At 35.2% G+C, this 25,807-nt stretch overlaps 1 protein-coding gene across 3 annotated transcripts; it reads left to right on the forward strand.

Annotated features, from left to right (window-relative positions):
- Positions 1-3: 3 nt before the first annotated feature.
- On the forward strand, positions 4-17,474 carry ATP5F1C (ATP synthase F1 subunit gamma). Of its 3 annotated transcripts, XM_003771406.4 has the most exons (10): positions 4-181; positions 5,697-5,731; positions 6,213-6,344; positions 11,186-11,390; positions 12,246-12,389; positions 12,511-12,575; positions 14,110-14,265; positions 14,858-14,954; positions 16,411-16,444; positions 17,327-17,474. In XM_003771406.4, exons 1-9 carry the CDS (start codon positions 126-128, stop codon positions 16,415-16,417), a joined length of 897 nt encoding a protein of 298 aa, XP_003771454.1. In that variant the 5' UTR covers positions 4-125; the 3' UTR covers positions 16,418-16,444; positions 17,327-17,474. The 3 variants fall into 3 exon arrangements, with proteins under 3 accessions (XP_003771454.1, XP_031794369.1, XP_012406326.1); XM_031938509.1 differs by lacking the exon at positions 16,411-16,444 and having other exon boundaries at positions 11-181; XM_012550872.1 differs by lacking the exons at positions 16,411-16,444; positions 17,327-17,474 and having other exon boundaries at positions 11-181; positions 14,858-14,958.
- Positions 17,475-25,807: the final 8,333 nt, after the last annotated feature.

The following is a 25,807-nucleotide window of genomic DNA, read 5'->3' on the forward strand; positions in this document are numbered from 1 at the left end:
ACACAACCCAAATCTAAATCTCGCGAGGCTTTGGAGGGGGAAGCCCGACAAAGAGGGCGGGAGGAACATTCGGCGCAAGCGCGGTGAGGTCTGTCTGTCCGACCTTCAGCAGGACCGGCACCACCATGTTCTGTCGGGCTGCAATCGCTGGCTCCTCCGCCTGGGCTCTGCAGCCGCAATGGTACGCGACCCCCCCGGACAGCACGGGGAATGATCAGGGGATTGACTGGATAGGTTTGGACGCTGGGGCAGTGGTTTGGAGGACGTGGCAGGGGGAGGGTGGGAAAGGGTCGCGGGCCCGGGCTAGGCCTCTTCCTCTGAGGCGAGGAGGCCCGGGAAAGCTCGGACCTGCAAGATGGCCAGGAAGAGAGGAAAGTCACCCAAGGGGACTGCGCCCTTGGGGTCTCAGGGCCGAAGCCGGTCCAGCTAGGCCGAGAGTTTGTCCGGGGGGGTGGGGGAACGGATGACCCTGAATGTCAGGCTTTAAGGGCAGTAGGGGTGAGGCCGCCGCCGGGGCTCGGAAAGCCTCAAACTCCGAAGGGTCAAAAGTGCACTAGCTACCTGGAGCGCAAAGGAAGTTCATGGGCGCTAGTGACCCCATGACTTTGCCCCTGGAACGTAGTAGGTCCTATAGTGATATGCATATCGAATTAAGGGTTAATTTTCCCAAAGGGACAAACGCTCCCGTTCAGGGACTCTTGTGTAAGAAATTATGCTTAAATTTTTTGCTAAGTGAATGAAGATTTAAATATGCCAAAAGAGACTCAAACTGTGTTTTTTTTTTTAAGGATTTTTACATAAGTGAAAGTCTATAAAGGAAGAAAAAAAACATGTTTTTTAAAAGGATTCTTGTGTAAGGTAGAATGCATAAAATATGTGCTCATTGAATTAAGCTAAGTACCCAAAGAGGGAAAAATGAAAGAATTGGGCTTTTGCAGAAAATTATTTAGAAGACTTCCTTAGAAAGGTCACATAGTAGAACTCTGGGAGATGACTAAAAACCATTACATTGAATTCCCAGTCCCTATATTTATGCACACCTGCATTTTTGATTTCCTTCACAAGCTAACTGTACAATATTTCAGAGTCTGATTCTTTTTGTACAGCAAAATAACGGTTTGGTCATGTATACTTATTGTGTATCTAATTTATATTTTAATGTATTTAACATCTACTGGTCATCTTGCCATCCCGGGGAGGGGGTGGGGGGGTAAGAGGTGAAAAATTGGAACAAGAGGTTTGGCAATTGTTAATGCTGTAAAGTTACCCATGCATATAACCTGTAAATAAAAGGCTATTAAATTTAAAAAAAAAAAAAAAAAAAAAAAGAAAGGTCACATAGTAGTACTAAGGCAGTTATGTCCTAAAATCTGGGAGCAGAATAGATTTGTGCCATTCTTTGCTGCTACACAGATTAGGGCTATTGGGAGACTTGGGCAAACTATTTGGAGGTCATAAAATAGAGGTACTAGAACGCAAGGGAAGGCTTATTTTACAGTGGTGTTTTTAGGAGAATGAGTAATGCTGCATTATTGGGTGTCTGAAACAAATGAGGGGGGAGATAGTGGTAATTTTTTAATCTTGTTAAGCACCTAATATGTAATAAGAGATGTGAGACAGTATCAGAATAGATCATTATTATTAAAGCTGAATAAATTTGTAGGTTTTGTTTGACTTAATCTCAAGATTAGAAAATAATTTTTTTCAATCTAGAAAAAAAATTTTATTAAAGCTTTATTTTCAAAACATGCATGGATAATTTTCGACATTCACCCTTGTAAAAACCTTGTGTTCCAAATTTTTTCCCTCCCTTCCCTATCCCCTCTCTTAGATGGCAAGTAATCCTATATATGTTAAATATGTGCAATCTAAAACATATTTTGGTAAAATATTATTAGTGTGGATTTTAGAACCAAAAAAATAAGAAAAACATATTCATTGTAGTGTATTAATATCCCCTATCTAAATTTATTTATATATATATATATATATATATATATATATATATATATTTTTTTTTTTTTTTTTTTTTTTTTTTTTTTTTTTTTTGCTGAGGCAATTGGGGTTAAGTGATTTGCCCAGGGTCACACAGAAAGTATGAAATTTTTAAGTGGTTACCATAGTTAAGTGGAAATGAAAGCTCTTCTGAAACCAAGGTCAAAATGTACAAAAGAAATCCTTGATTTTATAACCAAGAGAATATTTTGTACAGTCTAATTTAAACTAGGACCCTCACTTAGAACCCTAATTAAATCATAGAATGATGGACTTAAGAGTTGAAAGAAACTTTTGAAATCATCTTGTCCAATATCTTCATTTAACAGATAAGGAAACAGGCTCAGGGAAGTTAAATGTTTTGCCCAAACTCACAAAGGAAGTAAGTGGAAGAGGTGGGATTCAAACCCAAGTTCTAACTTCATGCTTCAGATTTTTAAGGCTATTCTGTGGATTATCCTACAGCTTCAAAAGTCTAGAAGCCTGTCTTGAGGTCTACTTGGAAGTCATGCGCTCACTAAGCACCACTGTTACACAAAACTCTTCATGTCATAATCCTGTTTATTTCAACTCTTCTCCTGCCACGTTTTAATTTGTTTTTTCTTATTATTAACGTGTTTTTTGGATTTAAAACTTTTAAGTGTGTGTGTGTGTGTGTGTGTGTACACTTTAGGTAGATTTTAAGGGGGGAAAGCTACCTTACAGAAATATGAAGTATAAGTAAACACCAAACAAATGATGATAAGCTGAATTTCATTTTAAATTACTTTTTTACTGTTAGCTATTGTAGACACTTTCTACTTTATCATTACTTTTTTTTCTTGAAAGACACAAACACATTATTCTACTAAATGGTTGCTATTCTTCATAAAGCAACATTTGCTATTTATGACTGTTAATGAGTGATACCCAAATTAAAACATAACATTTAGTGCTACACATTTCATCATAATAACCATATAAAGAAGGTAGTATCACAATTTGTAAATATATTAGGCCCCATTTTGTTAGCCCTTGATGTTTAATGCTCTACTTTTTTTTTTTAAGAATTTTTAGAGAAAAAAATAAAATCATTAATTTCAGGTGATTGAGTATCTTTGATTGTGAAGTATAACAGTATGTAACCCACAGTTCAATAAATGAATCTGTGATATGATATGGTAACACACGTCAGAAAGTTGAGGCTCTCTGAAAAATGCCATCTTGCTCCTTCTCATCTGCTTCTCTTCAAGGTCTCACACCTTTTCCATCTCTTTAGCTTCTTATGCTTAACAACCACCCAAAGGGTTAGCCTGATTCAAAGTCGGGTCAGCAGTTTTAAGTCTTTGCTATGTTCATGGGATGTATAGCAGCTGGATTTACATACTTCTCAGGAGCATTTGCTGCCTCTGCTTTTCTTGTGTACTCAGTGCTTTAGTTAGGGTAAGCATTTAATAAATCTTTTTGTTTTTTTCAAAAGAGCAAAGGAAGTTCTTTCAAAAAGCTCATTTAGGCCTGGAACATAAGCAAAATGCAAAGTTGAGTTGTCAAGGGAATCACTGGCAAGTAATAGTAGTGTTGAGAAATGAAGCAGGAATCAACATCTAAAATACATTTTGATAATTTGTAAAAACATGTATATGAGGGAAGAGGGAAAAAAAGAAGTTAGTGGTAATGGTGGTGATGGCAGTTTGAAGAGGGAAAGCACCAATACCTAAAGGTTTCAGGTTTCCTGTAGGTGGTAATACCTAAATTGACATGTGAAAGGAAGTCATTTTGGCATAAATAGGATATGACATGTTGGGTAGAGAGTAAATCTGGAAAAGTAAGTTAAGGACAGCTTTAAGTGCTAAATATTTTATTTCAGGTGCATAGAGCCACTCAAGTAAGACAGTTACATATTCTATCTTAGAAGGTTTTTTGGGAAATTGTTTTGAGGGAGAGCTGAGTTGGAGAGAGGAAAGACTAGGATCCTGGAAGACCGATTAAGAAGCTCTTGAGAAAGTCCATTTGATGAAAGCGTGTTTTAAGGGGTGGCTGTGTGTAAGGAAAAGGGTTTGGACAGTGAATAGGGGTAAGTTGAAGATGAGTCCACATTTGAGAACTTGAGTGATAGTAAGGCATAAGTATAAGTACCCAAGAAAAATAAGAGAAATTTGGGGAAGGATGTATTGAGATAACGGGGTATGTCGAGTTTGAGATACTGTTATAGCCAAATAGAAAGGTGGGATTCGAATTTGAGATTAATTATCACTATAATAATTTAGTAATAATTATTAGTAAATAATTAGACTTGGACACTATCTACTCAGATAGCAAACCCTTAGCAGTAGGTGAAATCACCCTGAAGGAAGAGTTAGAATAAAAAAGTAGACTGAGACTCTTTAGGAACATACTTGCTTAAGGGACAAGTGAAGTGGTTGAAATATCTTGTCAGAAAAAGGAACTGATGTCTCAGAGGCTAAGAAAAATGCAAGTATTTAGGAGGGTCAGCAATACAGAAAAGCTTTAGGGAGCTGTCTAGAAAGATATGGACTAAGAACCAACAAGCAGGGAGAGGGGATCCTTTAGCCTTGGTGAATTGCCATTCAGTCTTTTTTTTTTTTTAATATAGCTACAAAATTAATCTAAAATAGTTTGAAAGTAAGCCATTACTGTTAAATTGTGATTATAAAAGTGAAATTAAATAGAAACATCATTTGTGATCAGATTTATTTATATAAGTTAATAGATAAAATGGTTGGCTTTATTAGTGGTTCATTTTATGACTAGAATAGCACACTATTCACTTTCACGCTTTCAGTACTCAGAAATTTCTTCTGTTGGCTCATTTTCCTAGCCTATTACTCTTTTAACTCTCTTAAGTAGGGCTCCAGATTGAAAGATACACTCTCCCAAGCTTCTTCAAGCTTTGTGCCCCTGTTTTCAGATTCTTCTAGGAATCTGACCACAAGCACTTTTCTGCCCTGGAGCTGTTAGGTGTGTCTCCCCTCCTCTGTAGCTATAAGTGGTGGGATTGATCTGTGCTGGAACTACATGCTAGACTCCTACTTTGCTGCCACAGACCTTTCTACTAACCTTCCAGCACAGCTGCCTCATGCTACACTGGGATTGTGGGCTCTGCCCCCCACCCTGTTTATATAGAGTCATCACTTAAAGGAATTTGGAGTGGTTTGGGGGAGAGGTTGTGCCTTAGTTCCTGCCTTTCCTCCACCTCCCTTGAGAAGTTTATAATCTAGTTGATTCTTAACATTCTCTTAACAGTTTCTGAGTATGTATATTTGTGCAGGTGCTCATGTACTTTGTCACAACTGGGAAAATGTAACAGAATTAATGTATTAGGGACTCATGGAGTCTTGCCTACCACTGGTTTCATTTTGTGGAATAGTAAGACATATAAAATAGAGCTATTTGATGGAAAAAATTAAATGATAGTTTTATATCAGGAGTTAAAGTGTATTTTCAATAGTGTATTGAAAGAGTCTTCCAATATGTGCAGGAAATCCCCTATAGAAGGTTTAAAGGAAAATGTGCAGAAAATTCACAAAGAATGAGAAATTATGGAGGGATTTATATATTTATGAGTCAGTGAAACCAAAATATACTTCAAGACTCATGGTTCTGCTGTTCATAGAAATGGCAAGGGGGGTGGGCCACAGATAATTTGGAACCTGTTCAAATGGAGGTAAAATGTTAATTAAAAGTTTTCTTTTTATTTTCAGGATTCAAGTCAGGAATATGGCAACTTTAAAAGATAGTAAGTATTTTGTATGTCTGTGTTTTAAGGAGAAATGTTAGTTCCAAAAGATTATTTTAATTCTTTTGTGTCCTTGGGCAAGTCACTTTGCCTATCATGTTACTTATCTATAAAATGAGCCAGTTAGGCTAGATTATCTCGAAGGTCCCTTAAACTTAGTACTTAATTCATGACATTTCTGAACTAATTTAGTACTTTAAGGTGACTGCATGGGAGACAACCATGTTCCACAGAAAGTACAGTGAAATGGTATTTAGGAAATTTTGTTTCTCGTCCTGACTGTGCCTCTATGTCTCATTTTCTCAGATTTTTAAATAAGGGATTGGACTAAATTATCTATGTGGTCCTTTGGGAGCCTGAAATCTTGTGTTTTTTTATGACTTAACTGAGGATTAGAAATGTTTGGGGTTTCCAATGTACTTCTACACAACTGATTATTTATTTGAAATTTTTAATTGTTCTAACTTCTGGTAATCTTCAGTTACCAGGAGATTGAAGTCAATCAAAAACATCCAGAAAATCACCAAGTCTATGAAAATGGTGGCAGCTGCAAAGTATGCCCGTGCTGAGCGAGAGCTGAAACCAGCCAGAATATATGGAGTTGGCTCTTTGGGTAAGAGAAGAGTGAAATTGATACTTCACAGAAAAGAGTACTTTAAAGAGAAATGACTTAAATTAACAAATTAAAAACATTCTTTAGGAATACTGCAGAAAAGCACTGAACTTGGAGTCACATTTAAATTTTTAAAAGAAAACTATATAAATAAGGAGTCTGTGAGATGGCATTGCATAATAAGCTAAAGTGATGTTGGGGAAAATAGAAAAGAATAGCATTGGTAAAGATCAATAAAGGGAAAAACAGAAGTGACTATTATAGGAATATACTACTAACTCCCCAGGCAGAGGAAAAAGTAGATGAGTTTATGAAACATTATAAATTTGTCTTCAATACTATAACATTCCTCTGACCATTAGTGGATGTTGTCTTTCTTACTGCTACCTCTGCTATATATTTTTTTCCTTTTATTTTTAACAGTAAAACATTCGTGTTTTTAGAAGGAATGTTTCATCTCTGTAGTAATCTCAGTAGTTTTTCTCCTCTTAAGGAGAGAAAATAGCCTATACTTTGTGTGAAGCATTTATTTGATCATGACATTAAAACGGCATGAACTCTTGGGTCACTGCAAAATTTCCTGTCTTTCATTCTTAATGAAACCAAATTCTCAGTTTCTTTTGTAGTATTTCCTGGGGCTACCTCTTGGAGGAAAATGCTGGCTAGCTAACATCTTCATAGAAATGCCTAAACTATTTTATTTACTTGTAATATAATATTTTCTGAGGAAGTGAGTCTAGTCTGCCCAATTAATTTGATTGGCAATTAGCAGTAGCTTTCCACCAAAAGCCTAACACTAGCCTTCTAGACTATTACTTTTCTTCTATTTGTTTGAAGGTTCATTTTTTTTCTATATACCAACAGAGCTATGATCTAATCAATAATGATCCCTCAGAGTGTACAGATCATAGTCTGTTCATGCCCTTATGATGGAAGATTTTAACTTTATATTTCCAAGGCTACAAATGGAGCTTTCCTTCTGTTATGAACTTTTTTTTTTCCTTATTTCCTTCAATTTATGCTCTATATAGAATTCACAGGTCAGAGGGTATGAGTCGATAGTAATTTTTCTTGGATCTTTCCAAATTGATAGTCCAAAAAGCTGGACCATTTTTTGACTCAAATCAGTAATTTATTAGATAGCCTGTGTTCCCAAAAGGGCCTTTCTCCCCCCCCCCCCCCCCCCCCCCCCCTTTCCCCCTTTTTTTTTTTTTTTTTTTTTTTTTTTTTTTTCATTTTTGCTATTTCACATGATATTAAATGAAAGATTAGAGTTGGTTTCATATTTCTCTTATTTATATTTTGGTGCATAGTTTGCTTTTTGGGAAGAAGTGTTGTATTTTTTGGCCACTTATTAAGGAATAGCTCTTGGTACATATTTGTATCAGTTCCTTCCATCTTCTGCCACTGAGATGAGTTTTCTTTGAATGACAATATATGGAGGCCAATCTTTTCCATTACTAGTTTCACCGTGCCTCATACCTCCCAACTTGCCGATCTCAAGTGAAAGACTTGAAATACTTTTTGCTTCTTATTGCCATTTTCAGCCTTGTCATTTACTGAACCAAACTCAATATAAATCCTGGTGCTTATTATCTATCTACCAATTGCTAAAGTATTTTCCCTCCATTTTCAAGGAATTAAGTGTCTGGCTCAAATTTTCCTCTCCACTCCAGTTAATTTATCTATTCTTCCTAATTTGATGGATGAGGAAACATAAAAGTAGGAAAAATAAGTAACTTACCTATCATTGAGGTAGTAGTTTACAGCAGAGCTTGACCTAAAACCTGTATCTTCAAAATGCCAAGCTAGTCCTTGATTATTTCCTTGCTATGTTTTATACTACAAAATTTAGCATTTCATTATATATTATTTATAATTGCTTCTGCAAGGGGTCAGGATTATGTATAATAAAGTACTCTTCCATGTGATTTATCCTTGGTTCCTTTATCTGATTTTCATATGGCATGTGCTTTACCTTTTATCATAGTGGTTGCCTTCTTAGGATCTTTTCCAGTTTATCAAAGGGAGGTCTTTTGCTAATGATATAGGGAAAATTAAATTTTTTCATTCAGGAGGGAAAGAGAACATAAAAGGCCTTCTCATATGAAGGAGGTGTATGTGTAACCACATTGTGAATTGATAGTTTTCTTCTATACCTTCTGGAACTCATGGAAATATTTATAGTATTTTGTTTATTCATATCGTTAATGTTACCACTTTCTTATATATTACAACTTGCCTATGTGATTCCTCCCATGGTAATGGATTTAGCCACCAATATATACCTGTTTCAGTTGGAATAAAAGAAAGGGTGAGATCTAGAGGGTCACAGACAGTGGAGAAACTCTGAGTGAGGTATAAGACCCTTCAGCCTAGAGAGAACCTGCTAACAATGTCTGGTTCGGCTCCCCATTTCCTCTGAGGGCTCTCAGAGAGAGGGCAATGACAACCTGTGTTGTGATTGAAGCAGAGTGATACCAGGTAGCAATCTACATATAATAGCAAGTTGTTTATGTGATCCCATGTGCGCACTATATACTTTGCACAGGCTCAGTGTTGTTTTTGTTACATAAAAGCGGGGAAAGACTTTGTAATGAATTCCATATTTCCACCATCCTCAGGAGTCCTGCCTCATCACTTCTCCACTAGGATGGTATATTTTAATCACCCCAGCTCTAGAAAGCAGGACACAACACTCATGCACATTGACAACTTCTCTGAAACTTGAGTCTTTAAGAGTTAAAGATGCTTTAAGTTTGAGAGCTTACATGACTTAGAGTGACAGAACCAAATGTATCTGCATGTTCTTGATTTTGAGGGCACTTTTCTGTCCACAATGCTTTGTAGCTTCACGTGCTGTGTAGTATTTATACTCTTATAAAAATCATTTTCATTTTACCTATATTCTGTCAGACATACTTCTTTCCTCTAGACTCTGGATTTTTTTTTCACATGAGCATGTTGTCTTAATAGATACTACCAACTCTACCTTTCCCCTTTCACTTGTCTTTATTTTGAAAAGTTACCTATACAGAATCATAGATTTCCTATCATTAGTTTAGCCCACCAAAATCTCCCAGTGGAATCAAATTTGCATCCTTGTGTTAGGACCAAATTCTATCTTGTTAAATTTCCTAAATTTTGGATTCTTTATATAGGCATTTAAGATCAGCAGTTTTAATAGTCTTAATTCTTGGGTTGTTTTTTTTTGTTTTTGTTTTTTTTCTTCCTGCAAATTATTTGCTATAATAGGAAGTTTAGTGAAGATAGCTAGGCAGTTTTACCCTTCCACCTTTTTATGTTTTTTAAGTTAGAAAAGATTTGGGGATTTTGTTTTATTCTTTTCAAGAACCAGAGATTTAATTATGCTATTAAAAGCAGGCTAAAACAAGGGTTTTTAGCAAGGAAAGGGGTAGCAATAATCAGGAGGACTTAGCACCTTAAAAAGAGTTAGCAAGTTAGTGAGGTACAGTTAAGACCTTTTATAGAGGAAATAAGGGGGAGCAGGGTTGGTATCATATCTTGGCTTTCTGGTTAGATACAGCAGACTTAATGGTGGTTTTCAAAGCTAAGAATTCTAACAGATTCCAACCTAAGGTATAGGACTATAAAGACCCACTTAAAGAATAGAAAGGTCCAATTAAGATCAAAAATTTTGTCTACCAATGGAAGATGCTTAGGCTCTAAAATTCATACTTTCTCCTGATTATGTCACTCTTTAATATGTTGCTGAACTATCTAAGATCTGGGATTCCACCCTCAACATTTTCTCCTTCAAACTAATGGGACCTAAAATCCTTTTGAGCATGGGACCAAGATCTTGAATTCTGAAACTATTTCCTGCAGAGGTTGGGTGTTTTAAGACAACAGGCAAAAACTTTTTTCCCACCTTTTATAAAGTGTTATTTATTTCAAATGAACAGCAAAACCAAATATACATTTTCCCCAACACCTTGGGGCACAAGTTCCTGTCTACCACATCTCTGGGAAGAATAGACTGACATTTAGCATGCTTTTCTACATGGCATTAGTTCCACCAGTTTGACATCCAAACTGTCCTCCTTATTCTTGTTTAGTTTCAATTAATAGAGTCCACAGCACACTTCAGAGTACAGAAAGCTGGAGCTGGGTCTAACTGCTAGGAAGGGCTGCCATTGCAAGTCTAGTGAGAATGAACTGCAGAGTTGCAAATTTCTATCTGTTCTCTTGTGTCCTGAATATAGGCAAAATATTCTTAAACCAAAATTTGCTGGTTGCATTAGCTCCCTGGCCAGAACCTGTTGAATACTACATCTTCTTAGCCAACTATTTATACAATTCCCAACTCTTCTTTTTTCTTCTGCCCATCCTGACATGAGTAATAATGATAAAGACACCAACTACACTTTTTTTTTGCTTTAGACTTTTATAATCCCTAGTATATTTTCTCTAGATTCTAGTATCATGTGTATCTCTGTGAATTAATACAAATGAGCAGTAGTCATCTATTTTGACAGATGTTTGGGATGTTGCTCTCTTATGTCTTAGATGCATGCTTCTGAAAGATTACAGACCTCTCTTTTAATCAAATTGATAAATGCAACTGTTCAAGTTTCCTTATTTACTAGACTTAAGTTCTATTGAGTTCTCTTTGGTGATAGAAGATCTTTGGATGAGAGCTCAGAATTATTTATGTGAAGATTTTGTTTAATTTGACCTATATTATAAGAGGGATTGAAATACAGGCATTCTTTAAAATTGCCGTTGCTTGAATTTTATTGGATATTTCTTAAATCAGCCAATTTTTCCTTTGTTTCTGTTATTCATCATTAAATCTATTTTTTTTTCTTTTTTTTAAGCTCTTTATGAAAAAGCTGATATTAAGGCTGCAGAAGACATGAAGAAACACCTCCTTATTGGTGTATCCTCAGATCGAGGCCTTTGTGGTGCTATCCATTCCTCAGTTGCCAAACTGATAAAAAATGAGGTTGCTACCCTCACAGCAGCTGGGAAGGAAGTTATGATTGTTGGAGTTGGTGACAAAATCAGAGGCATACTTAATAGGTACGTGTTTGTTGTAGACTTTGGTCAAAAATAGAAATAAATAAATATATATATATATATATTTAAAATAACAGTCAAAAAGGAAGGCATTAAATTTAAATTAAGAAGATCTGAGTTCAAATTATGACTAAAGAAAGTGCTTTATAAATTGGCATTTATTTTAGATGGGATTTTATGTTAATTGTTTTCCATGGTGTAACTCAGAATACACTTTTTCACTTCACTTTCTGCTTTTTCTTCCTCATCACCATTAAGTAAATAAAACAAATCCTGTCAGTAGCTAATAGCACTGATTTGTGAGTTACAAAGATGATCTCTTAGGTCTCTTCCAGTCCTATGATCCTATAAAAGAGAAAACCAAGAAAAGGGAGAAATGAAATGAAAAGGACAAAGTATAATACTTAAGCCAAGGTACTTAACCTGGGATCTGTGAACTTTTTAAAAATTATTTCAGTAAGTCATTATTTTTGTATAACTTTTCCTTTATAATTCTGCATATTTTCTTTTATGCATTTTTAAAAATGTTGTTCTGAGAATGATTCTACTGGATTTATCAGAAGGCCTAAGTCATTTGTAAACAAAAAAGATATTCCCTTACTACTTCTATATTAGCCATTTACAATTATCTAGAAAAATAGGAGGAAATGTGTTAAGAATAATTGATGAACTTCAGAAAAACCCATAGAGAGCTCTGTGTGATTTTTTTTTTTTTTTTTTTTTTTTTTTTTTTTTTTTTTTTTTTTTTTTTTTTTTTTTTTTTTTTTTTTTTTTTTTTACCCACAGTGTCTCTTTCAATCTATATTATTTCATTAAATCTAACACTGTGACTTTAATAGAGACATGATTTTATTTTAGGACTCATTCTGACCACTTCTTGGTGTCATTTAAAGAAGTGGGAAGGAAGCCCCCTACCTTTGGAGATGCTTCAGTCATTGCCCTTGAACTATTAAATTCTGGATATGAATTTGATGAAGGATCTATTATTTTTAATCGATTCAGGTAAGATTATTTTAAAGTATGTCAGTGTGAACGGAATTATTTTTATTTAATACAAACATATCACAAATACATGGAGACATGTCTTAAATTATTTTGAAAATTATATTTTCATTTTCTTTAGGTCTGTTATCTCTTATAAGACAGAAGAAAAACCGATCTTTTCCCTAAATACAATTGCAAGTGCTGGTAAGTACTAAAATTTAAAAATTTACATAAGAGTGTTTTCAGAGAGATATAATCTATCTTGTCATTCAACAGGCATTTATTTAATCATTTTACTATATACCTAGAATTAGTGGAGATAGATATCATCCTTGCCCCCGTCCTCTACCATTGAGTAGAGATTTATGTTAAATAATAAAAGAAAAAGAAATCTTCTCATGGTAGAGGCAAAGGACTACTAAGAAAAACTGCAAACACTGTACTGTGTGGACATTGTATTGAATATTTTTGCTAAATTATTTTTCTTTGTAAGAAGGGACAGTTCAGTTTATCTTCCAGACAGCAAGGGAAGAAAAAGATCCCAAAAAAATATAACAGAATGAGCACTGAGTTAAGGCCATTTGGAGCCAATTTGAGAGATTCATTTGCCTTGGTAAAATCTCAGACCATCCTCTTTGCTGTAACTACTCTAACATTAAGTTTTGTTTTACTTATCTAAATACTCAGATGGATATTCCATTAATTGAGATTATAGACAACCTATACCTCTGGGATTCTTGTCCATTGCCTCTCCACAAGTTCACAAGGAGTCCACTCAACATTTGGGGGTCTGACTTGCTTTCTTCTAACATGAAAATACCAGAGGATCACACAGATTGTCCCTTGCTCTTTTTAAGTGTCCATTGTCTTTTTTGTTTAACTACTCAATGAAATCTTTATAAATCATATTTCTATACATAGTTTTTCAGTCTGTGTGACCTTTAGTTGCTTCAGTAATTACCTATTAGTGGCTTCTCTTACCCTTTAAATGATAACTCATTTCTATTCTTTGATAACAGAAAGGTGTTGATTTAAATGTATAATGGGATGTTTTTATATACAACATTGGGGAAATTTATTTTGATTAACTACTCATTTAAAAAAAAAAATTCCTCCAATGGAACATGGACTGAGAAGAAGAAAATAAATTAGATTTTTATTTTAAACAGAGTTGGTTACTGATTTTTTCCCTTCTTTAAAAAATACTACTCATTATATGAAATGACTCTTTGGTAGGGGGAGGGGGAAAAGGAAGGATACTAGAAATAACTGGTGTAAGAAACAGGTGGCATCAATAAAACTTATTCTTAAAAAACTTTGGTTGCTACAGATGTGAAATGTTACATGTACTTTCAGTTGAGGACATTAGTGTTAGTTTTACTTAACTTTTTACTTTGTTACAAGAAACCTCTCATAGAGTAGGAGTGATCTATAAATGTTTTTTAACTGATAACATCACAAAGTCAAAGGACTTTTGCCTATGGGATTTAGCATTAACTTTTTAATTAGGTTCTTTCAGATATCACTCTTTAAATAGCTCTGAAAGGGTTTAAAGTATATTACTTGCATGTTATAATCCATTAAAATATTAATATATTATTAACACATTTATTTTATATGTAATTATTTAATAATTAAGATATCTGTTCAGTATTACTATTAGAAGTAAAAAGGCTGGAACAGAATTTTGACCTAATTTATTATCAACTTTGTTTTTAAAACTAATTTGTCTTAACAGAGAGTATGAGTATTTATGATGACATTGATGCTGATGTGTTGCAAAACTATCAAGAGTATAGCCTGGCAAACATCATCTACTATACTCTAAAGGAGTCTACCACCAGTGAGCAGAGTGCAAGAATGACAGCTATGGATAATGCTAGCAAGAATGCCTGTAAGAACCCTATATTTTGCTAATTTAATAGCTGAGCAATGTAAAGAAGTTATTAAAATACCATATTTATAGTTTTTTTTGAGTGTTAATAACATTAAATCTTGTTTTAACATGTGACATCTCGATTAGTGACAGTGGTAGTTTAATCTTCTCTATTGATATTGTTTTGTAATAATAATCCTGTAATATCAGATCTTGTGCCCAATTTTTTAATTTACAAAAGGAGCTTAATACCACTGTATGGCCTATGTATCTTTCTGACTGATTATAAGAAATGAAATTATAAATGTGAAAGTATGTTAGAAAAGTACAATGCAATTGGAAGTTTACCATTGCAAGCGTATATCTGTCTTGTTTAGGGAATAATGATATACTTTGGGATGTTGGAAATGATCACCCTGAATAAGAACAGAAACCTGTACTTAATCATTTAAAAAAATAACTAATGCTTTGATACTAATAATGTCCTCTTTTTAGGGTTCTGTCTTAAGTATCTATTTTTCAAAGCTAGCTTAATAATGTTTGTGTGTGTGCATATATGTATAATGTGTAATAATTTAAAATAATGGTTTGTGGGGGGTGTTTTTTGTAGCTGAAATGATTGACAAGTTGACTTTGACATTTAACCGTACTCGCCAAGCTGTTATCACAAAAGAGTTGATTGAAATCATCTCTGGTGCTGCAGCTCTGTAAGTATTTGTTTAGATTTTATATTGATTTAGTTCTTGCATCCCCTGTTTCTGCTTGTTTTAGTATCTGGGTACTGAAATTTGAGAGTGACAGTAAGACACCTATTTAAGATGAGTTTTTTTCTTCAGTCTGTTCTGGCTAATATTACTCTCCCGTGTGATAAATTAACAGTGGGAGAAGGAGAGGAAGAATCATTTTTTTTAAAATAATATTTCAAGTAATAGGCTTATCAATAAGAATAAGACTGTATACTGTCTAGGGGGGGCTTACAAGCCCAAATAGAAATAGAGCTAGTGAAATCTTATATGCCAGTCACTAGTGAGACTGGGTTTGTGAGTAGCCATTGCATATTCAGCATGAGTGAGAGAATGAAACCCAGTCTTTGAAAAGAAAAAAAAGGAAGAAATGAGTGAAATAAAGAAATACACAAAGAATATGGGCTCTTTCTGTGAATGTGGCTCTGAAATGGAACCAATATAAGGTAATAATTTTACGGTGTCAGTATCAAGTGGAGAATTTTTTTTTAGGAATGGGATATGTCTAATCGTGCTTGAAGACAGTGGGATAGCACCAGTGAATTCCATACTGGAGATGGAAAAAGCTCAAATGCACATGCCTCTAGATAAAACGGGAAGAAAGGGGATGGGATCAAGATGTCTAATGAAGAGATTAGCCTTTGCAAGAAGTAGCAACCCCTTCCTTACAAATTAGCAAAAAACACTCCTCTAGTCTTATAAGGAAGATACTTGTGTATTATAGAATTAAATACAAGACAGATTTTGATATGTGCTCTAAGAAACAAGAATTATTACTTCCATAACCCTCATACCTGCTCAGAGTGAGATGAGAATACTTCATGAAAGAAGTGGGTTTTGAGCTGAGCTTTAAAAGAGTAGTGGTTAGGTAAAGAACAGTGTATGTGTCCTTAGACCAAAGAAACAATACTACCAAGGAGGTACAAAGAGAAGTATAAGGCTTTTTCAGTTTTGTGAAGTATATGTTTTTACTTTGTGTGGAAAAAATAGGATTTGTATAGGTAAAGATAGATTGTATACTTGACAAATTAGCTTGCACAGAACCAGGAAATATTTTGGTTATTCTGAACAGAATTTTTAGTTTTTATTGCCTGTGTACATTTGTAGGCTTAACAGTAAAATGTGAATAAACTACAGCATTTATTGATTCTGAGTGTTGCCTGTGGATAAAAAGGTTTTTTATTAATTTTTGTGCTTTACATAGTTTGCATGGAAAAAGCTTATAGTTTCTAAATATACCTTAGTAAATTTTCATAACTTATATGTATAAATTATTGTTTGAATATTACTTTGATATATTTAACTTTATAGGTAAAGAATTGTGCTTTTTTTGTCTAAAATAATGTGGATGGTTGAATTGCATGGAATGCTTCTTGATCTGCTTGTTTTGTTTTTTTTTCTTCTTTAACCTAATAACCAGGAACTAATGGATCCAAGTATTATCCAAATTCGAGGTAAAGTGGTGACACTTGACCTATCTTCCCATCTCTGTTAACCCCTGAAAGAAAAAAAATCCAAATTTAATTAATGCAACAAATTACAGGTATTTTAAAAGCTGTGAGAATGATTTTTATAAAGTATAGCCTAATAGAAGATTCCAAGATGTTTGAAGGTGAAGTTAGGTTAGACAAATCTACTGAAGTTTTGATCAACAACGACTCTAGGTTCTCCTGGGCAATATCTGTAGAGCCCAGATTTTCTGGTAGGCAATGAGAGCCTAGCTAGAAATGGAGAGATTTGTCACCAATTTAGACACCTGTTGATGAATCGCCCTAGCAGGTATTCATCTTTCAAGTGGTAGAAGGGTTATGAGCTACATATATATAACTAACTACACACAAAAATGGCAGATACTTGAATTATCAAAATAGGCATACAGTATAAGGAGACTTTAAAGGGGAGGTGGGGGAGAGAAAGATTTATCAGATAGGGACTTTGACCTAGTAATAGAAAACACATGTCATAAAATTTCATTAAATTTCAGGTGCTGATTAGAACAGTTTGCAACAATAGTATTTTGTTTCAGTAGTGTCCAACTTGGGGGTGGTTTTTTTGGCAGAAATACTGAACTGGTTTGCAATTTCCTTCTCCAGCTCATTTTATAGATGAGGAACTAAGCCAGACAGGGTTGAGTGACTTGACTAAGGCCTTATCTGAGGCCAGATTTGATCTTAAAAAGATGAATCTTCCTTATTAATTAGGCTTAGCATTCTTTCCACTTGGCCACCTAGCTTCCCTAGAACAATAATATGTTATTCTTTAAAAGAAGCTAGGGTATATCCTCTAAGATACTTTATCTTCCTAATTAACTAATTAAATTTATTTTATTTTTTCAGATAAAGACATGAAATATGAAGCAAAGAAAATTAGTTTAGCCTACTTTTGTCTGTCAGAAGAACTCCTTTGTATACATGGTCCATTGTGTACCATAGAAGACAAAATATTTGTAAATTATCTTACAATAAAGAAATTATGTGAAAACAATGTTTTTTTTCCTTTATCATCTTGTAGAATTACAGTGTTGCAAAATTTACACTTTTTTTAACTAGAAAATATTAGTCTGTATAATAGACTGCTGTTGTATAAACACTAACAATTCAGAGTAAAATGTTATGAAAGGAACCTCATTGAGATTATTTTTTAAAACAATGTTAGTAGTAAGATAAAGATGAACTTTCCTACTCTTTCACCCCCTTTTTTTAAGATGTTCTCTAACTTGTAGCTTATTGACTCAAGAATGAGTAATATTTAGCAAGACCAAAATAATGAAAGAATATAACCTTCTGAATATTCTTTATTGGTATGAAAGAGGATGGATGGAGCAATTACTTTGTGCTAAGTACTGGGGGTACAGAAAAATAAGTCACTCCTCAAAGGGTTCATTCTGAGAGAAAAGACGACACATGGAAGGTTCCTATCATCCTGAACTACCAGCAGAACCGATAATAACGTTTCTTCTTTAATGTTATTCCAACTATTAAAAAAAATAGTGCTTTCTGATATTGAACTATTTGATGAGAGCAAAAGCTTTATCGTTTGGGCTTTAGGTAGCTGTGAATGTACCATTTGATAGAGCAGGTGTCAGAATTTAGTTTCTAATATGGTTTTACACACTGATCTGAAAGTATGAATTTTTGAGGCATGGGCTCCTGGGATGGCCCCATTAGATTATGAGGGGAAATAGTGGTGGCAGACTGATTTGACTTGCATATGCTGTCTCCTCCCCAGAGTCCCTTGCTGTATTGGCTGGCCCTTTCCTAAGAGTTATTTCCCTAAATGATAGTTTAGGAGGGGATGAAAGTAGGACTAGGTCTGGGTGGGTGTTGCCACTCCTGGGGCTCGTGCCTTAGGTTTATTGATTGGTTAGCAGTCATTCCTAGCGGTAAGGAGGGGAATGGGTCATTTCTCCACAGAGACTGTCCCCTTTGATTACAAGAAGGATTGGACTGGAAGCAGTGCTCATGGTTTGGAGTGTCCTGGTATACTCGCAAGACTCTTGGATTCAGGATTCTATGCTATCAAATTCTGAGGAGATATGTGGGTCAAAGTAATGGAAGGTTGACTTGCCTGTATGTGCTGCTTCCTGTCTCTCAGTCTGCACACTGATTTTAGGCTAATTTGGTTGACCTGTGCTTCTATCTTTGATTTGCCAAGACCTCTTTAAAATGCTGTTAGCCATATGGCTTCAGCAAACATTGGGAAAATGTATCTGAAACACATAAGTCCTTGTGAGTTTAAGCCTCATTTGAACAGAAATGAACTCTGTCTATATGATTATTTGTGCAATGTGGAAAACTAAATTGGAAGAATAAAGAATTTTTTCATATCTCTTGCATATATTAGACATTTTCAACTGGATATCCTATAGACATTAAACTCAACATGTCCAAAATACTTTTCACAACAAAGCTTTTCTAACTTCCCCATATTTTGTCAAGGGCTCCACCATTCCGTCACCTAGGCCTATAACCTAGTTGCCATCTTGAGATGAGATGAGACTTCATCCCTAATTCCCCATATCCATTCTGTTGCCAAAGGCTTTATGAATATATTTGCTCCTTTTTTTCCTGTGACAGTGCCGTCTCCCTGGGGCAAGCCCTCATCTCTTCATGCCTGAACTGTTCTAAAGGCTCCTGGGTTGGTCTCCCTTCTACAAATCTCTACCCCAGGAGTCCTCAAACTACGTCCTGTAGGCCAGATGCGGCAGCTGAGGACATTTATCCCCCTCACCCAGGGCTATGAAGTTTCTTTATTTAAAGGCCCACAAAACAAAGGTTTTGTTTTTACTATAGTCCGACCCTCCAACAGTCTGAGGGACAGTGAACTGGCCCCCTATTTAAAAAGTTTGAGGACCCCTGCACCCCTTCCATATTAATCCCCTCCACCCCTCATTGTCAAAATGATCTTTCTGAAGCATAAGTCCAACTATGTCACCCCCTCCACACATAGTCAAAACTACATTAGTTCCCAGTCAACTCCAGGATCAAATAAAAGATCCACTAATACACAAAGTCTTTAAAAACTGCTCCCTCTACTAATTTTTACAATCTTTGCAAACTTTACAACCATAAACCCCTACAAACACATTCTGCTATTCAATAACAATAACCTTGCTCCTCCAACAAGAAATTCATCTCCCAACTCCAGTTTTTTCAATAGGTGTCCCCCATAATTGGAATTCTCAGTTAAAATCCCACCTTTAGGAAGTCATTCCCTAATTCCCCTTTAATTCTAGTAACTTCTTTTAATTACTTTTAATTATCCTGTCTATAGTTTGTACATTGATTCTTTTGTTTGATTGTGAGCTCTATCTTTTGCCTTTATATTCTCAGCACTTAGCACAGTACCTGGCACATAAGTGTTGACTGATCATATAAGCTATATACTCTTAACGAATACCTTTTAATCACCTATCATAAACAAGCATTTTTTTAAGTACCTTCTAAGTGTCAGATGATTTGTTAAGCAATAACAATACAAAGACAACAAGTAGTCCCTAACTTCTAGAAACATAAAACTAATGTTTTTCAGTCAGGATAATAAATGCTTTGTGTTCTTTTTCACAGATGTGTCTTTGAAATTCAAAGAATGTGCTTCTTCACTGTACCTATTCCCAGTAAAGTTTTATGATTCAAATGTTAAGGCAGTAGATAATCTGCACTTGAGGCTATTTGAGATCTCAAAGATCACAGATTTTGAACTTTAGTTCATCAAAGACAGGGTATAAGGTTTGCAGAGAGTGTGAGCCAGATTTCCTGAACCAGGGGTTTTTCTTGTGACTCATCACTCACCTTTGAGAAAGATGTAAAGCTTCAACTCAGCCCAGTCCCAGGGATTCAATCAACATGTTATCCTTCCTCTATTAACAGCAGTATCAGAATCCAAGGTCTAACAGGATGATTTCAGAAAGGCCTGGAGAGACTTACACGAACTGATGCTGAGTGAAATGAGCAGGACCAGGAGATCATTATATACTTCAACAACAATACTAGATGATGACCAGTTCTGATGGATCAGGCCATCCTCAGCAACGAGATCAACCAAATCATTTCTAATGGAGCAGTAATGAACTGAACTAGCTATGCCCAGAAAAAGAACTCTGGGAGATGACTAAAAACCATTACATTAAATTCCCAATCCCTATATTTATGCACACATGCATTTTTGATTTCCTTCACAAGCTAATTGTACAATAATTCAGAGCCTGATTCTTTTTGTACAGCAAAATAATGTTTTGGTCATGTATACTTATTGTGTATCTAAGTTATATTTTAATATATTTAACATCTACTGGTCATCCTGCCCATTTAGGGGAGGGGGTGGGGGGGTGAGGTGAAATTGGAACAAGAGGTTTGGCAATTGTTAATGCTGTAAAGTTACCCATGTATATATCCTGTAAATAAAAGGCTATTAAATAAAAAAAAAAAAAAGAATCCAAGGTCTATTCTGACTCCTCAGTCATGGAAGACATTAGAAAATAGGAACTCCAGCTCCACTCAATAGTATAAGCTCTTTAAGTTCAAAAAATTGCCCCCTTTTCCCTGATATTGGGTCAATGTCAATTAGCAAAATCCCCCATCATTTTTTCCTCAAGCTTTCATTCTTATCCACTTCAACCTTGCACTTCCACAGTTTATATCTCTACCTTCCTATTCCATTATACACTATGGAAGTCCTACCCTATTGTTAACAAATTACTCTTTATCCTGGATCTCTTCACTTTATTCTCTCCATTTTGTGGCAAATAGAAACCTGGCTCTACCCAGAACAACATTTATATAATGCTTTAAGGTTTGCAAAGCACATTATATATTTAACCTCATTTTGATCTTTCTGATAATGGATGCTCTTCTCATGCCCTGTGAATCATTTTTGCTCTTTATTCTCTCCTAGATTGTCCTCTATGCAGTCATCACTAATCAACATCCCCTTGAGATTCACTCCATCCTGCTTTTAGCAAGCAGTCCAAATCCTTGCTTTAGTCATCTCTTAATATTCAAGTCATTCTCTCAACTCTAGAAGTTCAGAACTTAATTATGTTTTCTTCTCCATCCTCAGTCTGTACCATCTTCTTGGGAACTTCAATTTATACAATGAAAATACTGTGCCTTCCAACTTGAACTCTTCCATTTTCATTTCATTCATATACAAAAATGCTCATATTGTTCTGCCCATCAAATTGAACCTATACCTTCACAATTCAGACCTAAAACAACTCTCTAGCTAGATCTCCTTTCATCTCTCCTCCTGGTTTCTCTTAGTAGAGCTTATATGAGAAAGAATAAATAATTTTTAAAAGATTGGTTGGAAGAGCTCAGTAAACTGACACATTTTTCCTATTTTCTTGTTCTCTTCCATTGATCAGTCAGTCCCCAAGCATTTATTAAGCACTTCCCATGTGCTAGCATTGGGAGTACAAAAAGAGATAAGTCTCTTGTCCTTAAGAAGCTTAGGTATTCATGGGGAAAGATAACACATAAAAGGGAGCTAAAAATGAGGGAGGAGGAAGGTACCAGTTACTGAAACATGATTAAGTCCTGTGGAGGTAAATCAGCAGTATCACCTAGAAAGGGCTTTAAATTGGAGGTTCTGGAAGAACCAACAAAGTTGAAAGTGAGTTCAGAGAAGAAATTACCTCCCATGTAAGAAGTAGTCCAGATGTGGAGTGACCTTCCAGAGTGAAGAGGTTTCCAGAGCATGACAGGGAAAGATCAGTGAAGATGAGCCTGAAGAGGGATAAAGATAACCATGGTCTGAGGCCTGGGGTATGACCCATTTTCAAAATGATCCTAACCAAACTTCCATCTACCCAGAGCCTTTCCCCAGTGTCTCCTAGTTATAGTCCATCAGAATCTCCCCAACAGTTGTGGGTTTAATCCCTTGCTTTGGGACAAATATGACTTCACAAACTAATTTGATGAACACTATTAGCAGGCAGCTAAATGGCACAATAAAGTGCTAGACTGAAGTCAGGAACACAAGTTCAGTTGGAACCCAGGGAAAAGGACCCATGTGAACAAAAATATATCTAGAACTTCTTTTTGTGGTACCAGCGAAATGGAAGTTGAAGGTATGCCTATCAATTGGGGGATGGCTGAACAAATTGTGTGTAATATGAATATAATGGATGCTGCTCTGTAAGCATTGATAAGCAAGCAGATTTCAGAAAAATCTGAAAAAATTTACATGTACTGATGCTGAGTGAAGTGAACAGAACAGAACCAGAACATTGTACACAGTAACTGCAACATTGTGTGAATGATCAACTTTCATGAACTGCTCTTCTCAGCACTACAATGACCTAAGAAAATTCTAAAGATTCATGATGGAAAATACTAGTCATGTTCAGAAAAAGAAATGCAGACTGAAGCATGCCATTTTTACTTTTTTTTCTTTCTCGTGGTTCTTCCCTTTTATTGTAATTCTTCTTTCATAGCAAGACTAAGGTGGAAACTGTCTTTACATGTATTTAGAAAAAATAAATACTTTAAGTGAAGGGGAAATCATAACAGCATAACAGAACCCAGGGTTTGTTTGAGGATCAAATGAGATAATAATTGTAAAGTGCTTTGCACAATGCCTGACAATAAATTCTGTATAAATGTTAGCTATTATTATTATTATTATTATTATTACAATGCTTCTGATTAAGCTGAACTGTACCCTAAGGACTCAGACTTTCAGTTTGTCAGCTGTTTCAATCTAAGGACTACCAAGTCTTTCCACCCATCTTGTAGCTGAACTCTCATATGTATATTTAATCTCCTATAATAAGAATGTGAACTCTGAGTGCAAGAAATGTTTTGCTTTTCTATTCTTATTCCCAGAGCTTAGCACAGTACTTGGTATATAGTAAATATTTAATAAATGTTTTTCCATTCCATTCACTCATTCCCATAGAAGCTAAGATCCCAGTGAAGCAGCACGAAAAAGATAGAGCTCTGTGAGTCTGTGAAATAGTTGAAGGCTTCCTCAGAAGTATTTTAAACTTTACTTGTTACTTGTCCACAAACCAATTCTTACTACCTGGATATAGCTGTATGAACCATCGATGAGGTAACTGGCTATATAGTTTGCCTATTAGCTTACTAAAGTACTTAATTAGAAAATATTTATTACCCAAAATAGAAGATTATAGCATGTAACCTGATCACACAGCAGATGTCTCCTAGGACAAAGGTATCCTGCAGCCATCTACCCTACTGGACAAGACCTGGATTAAAATGTAATTGAGAAATAGTTAACAAAATAAAAATACAATAAAACATAGATAATGTTAAAATTTGATTTTCTAAATAAGTATTCAGCTGGAAGGGATATTTCTAAATACATATTAGTGGCCCCTTTTTCTATTTAAATTTGATACTGCTATCCTAGAGTAATCAATTCTATTCTTTTTCTTTTTTCTTTTTTTTTTTTGCTGAACAATTGGGGTTAAGTGACTTGCCCAGGGTCACACAGCCAGGAAGTGTTAAGTGTCTGAGATCAAATTTGAACTCGGGTCCTCCTGACTTCAGGGGCTGATGCTCTATCCACTGCACCACCCAGCTGCCCCAATTGATTTTATTCTTGCTCCCTACAGCTAAACTCTTAGAAAAGGTGATCTACATTTTTTTTAGATTTATTTCCCAGTCATGTTTTAATTCCTTGTAGTGTGACTTCTAACACTCTATCTCTACTTAAACTGAAGCTACTCTCTCTAAGATCTTTTAATAGCTCTATATAATGACCTGTTTTCAACCCTATCTACTTGACTTTATGTAGCTTTTGATCAGCTTTCCCCTCCTGTACACTTTTTCTTCCTTTGATTCTGTGACATTGCTCTCCATTGGTTTTCCTAATTGTAAAATTCTTCTAGTCTCCTTTGCTAGATGATCATGCTAATACAGATTATGGGTATTCCTTGAGACCCTGGGCCCTCAATACTTTTCAATGATGATCTCTTCAATTACTTTAGATTCAGTCAAAGTTCTATATAGAAGACTCCAATATCTGCGTATCCGGCCTTAATTTCTTTCTTGAATTTTTGTCATATGGTAACAACTACCTATTTGACTTCTGAATGTTTCATAGGCATCTGAAAGTCAACACATCCAAAATGAAACTCACAGCTTCTTCCAAAGCCATCCCTCCTCCAAACTTCCCTATATTTATATATATATATATATATATATATATATATATATATATGTTATATATATATATGTATGTATGTATGTATATATTCAGGGACCCCATTCCAGTGGTTCAGGCTTAGAATTGTAATGAAATTAAATATACATACACTTAATGTTTAAAAACAATATGGAAAAGACACTCAGTAAAGCTATGGTTCAGGTAAACACAGGGTCCTGTTTCTTTATAGAAACTTATAATAGCAGGGTATATTGAGTCATATGGGTGTGGTTATATTTATGGTACTTCCATGGCAGTGAGTCATCTGCAAATCTAAGAGACCACTGAAGCTCCTAAGCTATGTTGTTTACACCTAGGAAATCATATAAATGGCTCAAACCTGAGCCCTTTAACTCTATCAAGTCTCAAGAGCTTTCTGCTGGGAAAAAATTTTTACATCTATTGTTTCTGACAAAAGCCTCATTCCTAAAATATGTGTAGAAATTTTTCAAATTTATAAGAATGCTTTTCCAGATGTGTGACCCTGGACAAGTCCCTTATTGCCTCAGCAAAATAAAATAAAAATTTATAAGAATACAAATCATTCTTCAATTGATAAATAGTCAAAGGATATGAACAGACAATTTTCAGATGAAGAAATTAAAGTCACTTCTAATGATAAGAAAAAATGCTCTAAATCACTATTGATCAGAGAAATGCAAATTAAGATGGCTCTGAGGTAACACTTCACAGCTCTCAGATTGGCTAAGATGACAGATAAAAATGATGATAAATGTTGGAGGGGATGTGGGAAACTGGGACACTAATGATCCAACTATTCTTGAGAGCAATTTGGAACTATGCCCAAAGAGCATACCCCTTTGAGCCTGTAATCTCACTAGTACATCTGTATCCCAAAGAGATAATAAAAAAGGGAAAGGGACCCATATGTGCAAAAAATGTTTGTAGCAGTAAGCAGTTCCTTGTGGCAAAGAACTGGATCCTGAGGGGATGCCTATCAGTTGCAGTATGACTGAAGTTATGGTATGTGAATAGAATGGAGTATTATTTTTTGATAATAAATGAGGAACAGGCTGATTTCAGAAAAGCCTGGAAAGACTTACATGTACTGATGATGACTAAAGTGAGCAGAACTAGGAGAACATTGTACACAGTAACAATATTATGTGATGATCAACTGT

Source organism: Sarcophilus harrisii, chromosome 5 (genome assembly GCF_902635505.1).
Source record: "Sarcophilus harrisii chromosome 5, mSarHar1.11, whole genome shotgun sequence".
Lineage (NCBI taxonomy): Eukaryota > Metazoa > Chordata > Mammalia > Dasyuromorphia > Dasyuridae > Sarcophilus > Sarcophilus harrisii.